This window comes from Sphaeroforma arctica, assembly GCF_001186125.1.
Source record: "Sphaeroforma arctica JP610 unplaced genomic scaffold supercont1.1414, whole genome shotgun sequence".
Taxonomy (NCBI): Eukaryota; class Ichthyosporea; order Ichthyophonida; genus Sphaeroforma; species Sphaeroforma arctica.
The window spans coordinates 1-8564 of NW_014039144.1; the positions used below are offsets into that span (position 1 = coordinate 1).

General features: G+C 43.5%; 1 protein-coding gene across 1 annotated transcript; it reads left to right on the top strand.

Moving 5' to 3' along the window:
• Positions 1 to 954: 954 nt before the first annotated feature.
• SARC_10849 (hypothetical protein) lies at positions 955 to 6648 on the top strand (the record flags this gene model as incomplete). The annotated part of the gene is made up of 9 exons (XM_014295089.1): positions 955 to 998; positions 2504 to 2699; positions 3239 to 3321; positions 4091 to 4161; positions 4685 to 4894; positions 5111 to 5229; positions 5472 to 5552; positions 6083 to 6165; positions 6415 to 6648. Coding segments are annotated over 9 exons (1013 nt in total), but the record flags the coding sequence as incomplete, so codon positions are not given.
• Positions 6649 to 8564: the final 1916 nt, after the last annotated feature.

Consider the following 8564-nt stretch of genomic DNA (forward strand, 5'->3'; position numbering starts at 1 on the left):
TCTTATTGTGGGGCCCATATGTGGGTCTTAATGTTCTTATTGTGGGGCCCATATGTGGGTCTTAATGTTCTTATTGTGGGGCCCATATGTGGGTCTTCCTTGGTGATCCTCTTACACTCCCATATTTGGGGGGGCGGGGAAGAGTCAGAGAGGGTAGCTGACTCAGAGATAAAGGACCGCAATGCGTTTGAGGTGCTGAGCAGAGTATACCGACTGGCTATGAATAGACAGGGCTGTTAAAACGTTACAAACGTCTTGAAATGTATCGAGGGAAGGGTAGGGTAGGGTGAGTATGACTTCCGTAGGCAAAGGTGCCCACTCCCACTGTATTATACAGTCCACAGGCTGTGATGGTCCTGTACATGCGTTGTAGGTGCGGTATTACACTACATGTCTACACATCTCACCATTGCATGCATACTTGCTTCGCTATTCTATATAACTACAAACAATCCATTTACCCGGTGGGGGGGGGGGTGGGGGAGATAATTTTCTTCCACAAACTTTTACTTGTTTCGTCCGCTTGTCAAAGGACCCGCTCATATCCTTACTGATTTGCGTGCTACAGAGCTTTCATGAACACTTCGACTATATCAGTTTTAGGTAAGGAGGTAATCTAATCAGAATCTTGTCAGCTATTACACTACTTTGATAATATAAAGTATAACGCTATCTCACTCTAAACCGTTCTACTATTGATACTACTGATAATACAAAGTATAGCGCTATCTCACTCTAAACCGTTCTACTATTGATACTACTTTGATAATACAAAGTATAACGCTATCTCACTCTAAACCGTTGTACTATTGATACTACTTTGATATTACAAAGTATAACGCTATCTCACTCTAAACCGTTCGTGCTCTTGATCTCACCTGGACTGCCTATCCCCGTTCTTTGACTTCTAACGCGGTTTATTAACTCCCTATAAACTCTACCCTTCTAATCTGCAGACGCACCACTGCATAGCGGATGGAGCCTCTCTTTCCATCATGGTAAGTCTATCGTTGCCGTACATGTGCCCAAGTTCTTCGGTCTCAAGCGCCGACTATATATAGCCACACGCCAAAGGTACAACCTTGCTACAATCCTCTGTGTATTACGTTCTGTGTATGTCTCATGCAACTCGCATAGTCTCATTCTGTACACGTGTTAGGTTTTTGGTTTCATATGCTCATTCTGTACGTGTGTTTGGTTCAATATTCTCATTCTGTACACGTGTTTGGTTTCATATGCTCATTCTGTATATATGTTTGGTGTCATATGCCGCTCGCGTGCGGTCAGTAGTTGGTGCCGTCTCCCATATTCTGCCGTGAGAGGTACTGATAAGCTGTGGTATGTATGGGGTTACCCAGTGCCTATGATACAAACCCGGTGTAATACATATTCTGATTCATAGAACACCTGCTCAAGTGGTGTGTATGGGGTGACCTAGTGCCTATGATACGCAGCCAGTGATGTGCATATTCTGATTCATAGAGCACCTGCTCAAGTGGTGTGGTTCGCTGTGTGTCTTTGCTGTTGAGCTTGCTGTACATCTGATCGGATGGGTTTGTGCGTTGGGTCATTGCGAGTTTTTATTCGTCTAGTCCCTCCTTCACGTAGCTGAAGTTCCTCTGCACGTTCGTAGTACCTGGTACACAAACCCAACCTCATGTAAGCGTTGTCTTCTGAGTATTCGAAACCAAACCTCACTCGTCATACACTCATGCGTGACCCTGTTCTGCTACCTCCACACCCCATTAACATGTAACATGTACGTGGCTGTGTGTAGGTGTCTATATATCCGTATGTCGCAGACACTGCGCCACTACAGTAACCCCGTTTTACTACCTCCACACCCCATTGACATCTAACATGTACTTGGCTGTGTGTAGGTATCTATATATCCGTATGTCGCAGACACTGCGCCACTACAGTAACCCCGTTCTACTACCTCCACACCCCATTAACATGTAACATGTACGTGGCTGTGTGTAGGTATCTATATATCCGTATGTCGCAGACACTGCGCCACTACAGTAACCCCGTTCTACTACCTCCACACCCTATTAACATCTAACATGTACGTGGCTGTGTGTAGGTATCTATATATCCGTATGTCGCAGACACTGTGCCACTATAGTAGCCTCTTTGCATTGGCTGAGTGTGTATCGATTGCCAGTAGTCTCTTGCGTACCAAAGTTTCTACCGCAAGCCAGACCCGTTCAAATACATCACGCGGTCTCGTCGTGACCGTCCAGTATGGGGGCACTCGGACCTTCCCTTCAACTGTCATACTATTCCCGTTGTAAAAACTTGGTTTAAATCGCAATCCTCGTGGCAAGCTGAGCCATCTCTATAGATCACTAACCACCCACGTTCAAGTAGATTATAGATACCACCCACCTGCGTCCAAATAGACTACCCTGTAGGGATATCGGATCTATACCCCCGAGTCCCTGTACCCCCGTACGTGACACTCACCTACCCATGCCTACACACCCTCCCATCCACGCAGCTGTCGACCATGACCGATCCCACACCTGAGCTGAAGAAACTGCAAGCCATGACCTACCTGAAGAAGCCCGTGAACCACAACCGTGGGATCTCGGGTGCGCTCGAGCGTTTTTGGGGGACACTTCTGCTGGCGCTGTACTATCTGTGGGGTTTCATCACCGTCAATCTCAAATACGCCATATCCTTCGCCTCTCCTGGTGTGTGTGGGGGCGAACGTGTGTAGTGCGTTGCAATTGTTGTGGATCGGTGGTAAAGTACGTAGAGGAAGTTCAGTTTGGAGTGTGGAGTGCTTCATTTAGGTCGTGGTTACTAAGTAGAGTACGAGGAAAGTTCAGTTTGGTGAGTAGAGCTATTTGTTTTCGTCGTAGTTACATGGTAGAGTACGAGGAAAGTACAGTTTGGTGAGTAGAGCTATTTGTTTTCGTCGTAGTTACATGGTAGAGTACGAGGAAAGTACAGTTTGGTGAGTAGAGCTATTTGTCTTCGTCGTAGTTACCTAGTAGAGTACGAGGGTGAGCCTATCTCGTACACGTGGTTCATGCTCTTGTGTTAGTGTTATGCCGTTTATTGTAGTCGCTTGATAGAATACACTTGACGTCCAGCATATGTTCCTCATCTCTGCCCCATTCGTGCTATGGTAAAACCATTTGAGTAGACTTAGAGCCTTATAAGGTGTGTGCCTGTGCGTGTGTATATCTTTCTCATCTAATCTCGGACGTCCCTGATTACCAATCAGAGCTCAAGACACAACTCAAAAACCCGTTGGTGGGTGAACGAAGTCATGCGTGGACTAAAACTACCACTGTGGCCGACGTTAAGGTGTGTGTGTATGTGCCACCAGTAATTGGTCAATTGAATGCTCCATCCATGACTCATCCATGACTCATGTGACCAAGCGTGTCCCGGTGGTTGAGTTGGTTTGGTTTCGAGTCCGTGTTTTTTATTCTGTTGGTGGTGTGTGTGTATCGATTGCTGAGTGGTGGGTGATGGGCTTACTTTTTTTTTTTAGCTCAGTGACTTCGGAAGTAGCTTCCGAAATGAGACTGGGTATACGACGGGTAGTTAATGGCAAAGCACACGACTCTCTAGTTGCATGCAAAGCCATGTTGCCGTATACAATAATAGATACATATATATGTATATATGTATCTATATGTATGTATATATATGTATATATACATAGATATGTATATGTATATAAATATGTATGTATATATGTACATATACATATATACATATATATATATATATATATTGAGTTGAAAGGGTAGAGTTCTCTGTACTCAAACTCCATCTGTACCATATTACCAAGACCATCAGAAAGCGATGTGCGGGCATCTCCACTTGTACTGTTTCTATTGCACACTACCGATGAGTATCCCACTAGCGGGATAACACAATCAGTTAGTGATTGGTAGACATTGGCTTAACATCACTTTCTTTTGACCTGTTGTACTGTATTCCCAGTATGTGTCTCACTTTCTTTTGTTAACACTATCAGATAGTGATTGGTAGACATTGGCTTAACATCTCACTTACTTTTGTTCCGTTGTACTGTATTCCCATTGTGTGTCTCTGCGTTCTTCAGCTCGTCGGGAAAGCGTTCGAGGGCACAGTCAACGATGTCATGACAACGGCCATCAGCGGAGCACTGCGAAGGTATCAGTTGCCTTCACTACCGCACATATCATACAAGCTATGCTAACATTATGCAAGTAATATCATGCAAGCTATACTAGTATATGATATCCAAAAGGAAAGACACGACCGGTCGAACGGTCCTTGATGCGCTCGTTTACACTGTGATCACAGCAAGGTTCAGTCCTCCAACTCGCATACTCCGATCACGCACTCTTCCATGCAATGAAGTAAAATCTCTGAAGTTCTCCTACACACCCAGACACCAACATGTGATCCAATGCCAATGCGACATACCGGTGCCATATACACACTCGGTACTTCACCCGTCATGTCCACGCACTGTGACGCAACAAGCAGACATATCCTTCACACGGTCGACTTATATTAAACCACTCACCTCCACAGAAGGCAGTGTGAACCACCCATGCCTTTTATGTGTACAACACACTCGGGTGTACATCTCCCCATGTTAACCAAAGACATCTCTCACACTCTCACATCCTCTCCTCCTTGTCTACACACAATGTGCTGCAACACTCAGGTATCTCTTAGACGGGGACCAGTGGACAGCAGACCAACTGCGGCCGTTGCACCTGGCCTCTCCGGTGAATGTGCGCACCCCCGACGACTACGATGCAGACTACATCCTGCGCAATATGTTTGGCTTTGTGATCACTACGTCGCCGATTGATGAAGCAGATCCCATTGAACGACTCAAGATCATCCGAAAGAATATGCTGGCGATTAAACGGTGCGTGTGTTTAGAGAGATAAAGATAGAGTGTTTGTGTGTGTGTGTGTGTGTGTGTGCTTGCTTTGCGTCAGTAGAGGCGATTGCTTAACGATGCAGTACATCCACCATCCCCTCTCCTTCTCCTCTCCTTCTCTTCCGCCAGTCTACGTGTGTTACCTCTCTAGCTGCCTTTGTGCTCACGTGGTATGTCCTTTGTGTGTTTCTCTCGTCACAGGTCACCCGAACAGACACTCGCCTACCGATCGGCCTTACTGCTGGCACGCGCCAGTGCCAGTTTCCAACAGCGCGTGATGAGATTCACGAACCAGTACATTTCTTACGTATGCACCAATGGTATGTTCTCTGGTTCTGAATCCCGCTCTATGGACTAGCATGTCGTTCGTTTAGTACACTCAACCACATTGCCTTGTCTAGTACAATCATTCCCGTCGCTTGTGTGACTTGAGATATCATACTGCACAATGCATGGTATAGAGGCTTAGACACTGTATGATCGCCTACTACACGCTTCCCAGTTCGGCACTCCGTTGTCTTCTTACACTCATGCTTTTATGTGCGTTCTATCTCCTGTGTAGTTGCTGGGCCCAATATTCCCATGTTGATGACCGGCGTTCCCGTGGTGTACGGGCTCGGTGTGGTACCCCCTCCACCCACAGGTGTGTTGAGTTTCAACTACAGCCAGGGACGAATGTATACTATTTCTGCAAGACTCTGTTAGCATTGGTCACAGCATACGAATACATGCACAGTCAGAATGTCAAGTATATGTGTGTGTTTTATCTAGGTACCTATTGATTCTTCGCATCATTGCGAGAATCGACCATCATCAAGCTAGAGCTGTTGTTTAAATGTTTCATGAGTGTAGCTGTCTACAAGTAGCTGGAGCAGGCGCAGTTCAGGTTACTTCCTACGTGTGATTTTTCATATTGCATGGGTAGGTAGACCCTCAAGGCTCCGGGAGTGTGTTTTATTCTCATGTAATCATAGAGTATATTCCTCGAGGTGTGTGGCAACGCGTGCATTGGGTGATGATATAGTTGTCTTTCTCGATTTTAGGTATACAGCTTTCTCCTTCGGACACAACTTAAATCCTCCAATAGACGGGTTGTTTCCGACCTATGTGGTGACTTCAATCCTTTTCACATGTTCATAGTCTTTTGTTCTATTTCATCTTGTCTCGCTACAGTTGGACTTGGATTCGCCATCTGGTCATACTATGGAATGTTACGTACCGCAGCCACTGTCGACATCGGTACTGGAGTAGACGGGGTAAGTGACTGAATCTTTCGCACCATTTAGTTTGCAGAGTAGAGTAAACACTCGCCACCCAAAGCATGGACACATATCGCGCAGACGTATACGTATTCATTTCCGCATGCACCAAGTCAACGATGAATATTCCATTGTGTTGCACCGCACGTGTGACTAGCCTATTGATTAAATTTGCACAACACGTCCTGTACCGTACTAGAGCATTACTTATAAGAATGACACCCTTTTGCCCATTCCGAGCTACAGTGGAAACTATGCAAATACCTCGACGAAGAGTTGGATTTTATGATCAGTTTAGCGAAAGATAAGCTCGCGGCAGATGCCCTTGCTGGTCCTAAGGCGACCAACGCGGGCGAGAAAAAAACTCAGTAAATCAAACTGCATTGTGGACACTAAATCGTATGTAGAAAATAGTATAAAGGGTGATCGTAGCGAATTATAAATTTCCTGATTAACAATAAAATAAGAAAATACGAGCGATTCAATGTGTTTATTATAGGTGAGGCGAAGCGCTGCGCTGCACCGAATCAGATATACCGGCTTGCTGACATACGTGTGTACTTCCATATTCGAAAACGACTCTTTTTTGAAGTCGGGGTTCAATATCTGTCTCTTTAGAGGGCAATGGTATCCTCGACCTCTTGAGCCCATATAAAGTATGAGAGCGAACTAAGAATAGACACCTGCGTATAAATATTGACAAGCTATTATTGATGTTGATAAATTAAATTTTCTTTTTAAGTTCCAAATTTATATCCGATGAAGCTAACCGGTGCAGCGCTTCACTAGTAATGAAGAGATACCCAGTTCGACTCTGGGCATTGGCTTTTTATTTTGATGCTCTTTAAAAATAAATTTTCAGAGTACATACAAGTAACTTTATATCTTTAAAAAAATATCGCCTTAGTTGCGTATAACGTCTCTCTCTATCTACATAATTCGTAAGCTTGTTTATTGATTCACAAGAATAAGACCGCTAATGTGCATAGCGCCTTGTGTACGTGTATTTCTCAACTACCAAAGCTTGTTAAGGGATCTACTGGTATGCACGCTTCATACCTCTCGTTTTGGTTCAAATACAAAGTAAATGTACCACGTAGATGGTGCAAACTAAATATATATGTCGTGATATATGATATTTGCACAGTCAAACCGCATGTTTGAGAAGTCGATATGCGATGCTTAGGTTCATGTATTCCGACAAACCGTTCTCCGTTAAAAAAGACCTCATAACCTAGTACTTGCAAAATCTACTGCTTCTATGTATTGACACTAATCTGTCTAGTCCAAACTAACAACAAAAACAAAATAAATCGCACCACGTTGGCGAAATTATGCCTCAAAAATACCGCCTTGTTTGTGTATTCGTTGTCTTTTTTATTGTTTTGGTATTTTAATACATTTATTCTTTTTAAACTCTCAAATTCCTTTGAAGCTAACCGGTGCAGCGCTTCACTTGTAATGAAGAGATATCCAGTTCGACTCTGGGCAAGGGCTTTTTTCTACATTTATAATATATACAATCTGTAGCTTATGCATTTTACGGTATATGTTCGGCTCATTATTGCTATACCAAGTAGTTGAAAGACCTGCTTACCCAAGTAAGTGGTAAGCGTTTTTGAACCAGTTCAAATCTTGCGCCCTATATTCTATGGGGAATACCTTCCTTTTGTTCCAGCTTATGAGTAATTGGATGTCCAAGACAAAATGATGTTTGACTTCTAATGGAATATTTGCTGTAATGTTTGGCTCACACTGTGTGCATATAGACATAATATTAACCCAAATTGAAATAAACAATATTATCCCTTATTTGTGTCCGATTGAAAGTCTTCAACCGGATACCCAGATGGATTTTCCAGTGCGATACGAATAGGCCCTAAAGCAACACAAGAGAGCAAGCTTCTGGTATAATACAATGAGCTAACAGCCACCAGTCTATATTAATATCATGCGCAAAGAAAGTAAGTCATCAACTTTGATTCTCTACTATTCATTACCACCTGCGGTTTCTGTATGAGTAGTGTGCACGGGTTTTGGGTCGATCAAGTAGAAGAGTATATTTTTACACTGTAACCGTCATTCAATACCATTTATACATTGACAGTAAAGTGTTCATATGCGAATTGTGCTGTTCGATAGTAATTATAGGTATGAAATGCATCAGTCATACTTTTTTCTGTTCTTTCAAAGTTTTCTCATTGTATTGTGAGTCAGCCTTCTCGTAATAATAGTATTTTGAGATCAATTAGGGCCAACAGATCAAATATGCTTATATATAGGTCACCTACTGTGTGTAGTGATAGTCGACTTTGTCTGGCGATAGCGTGTTGTGTGTGTATCATCTTGCTCAACTTTCCGATAAGTTGTATTGATATTGCGCAAAGAAAGTAAGT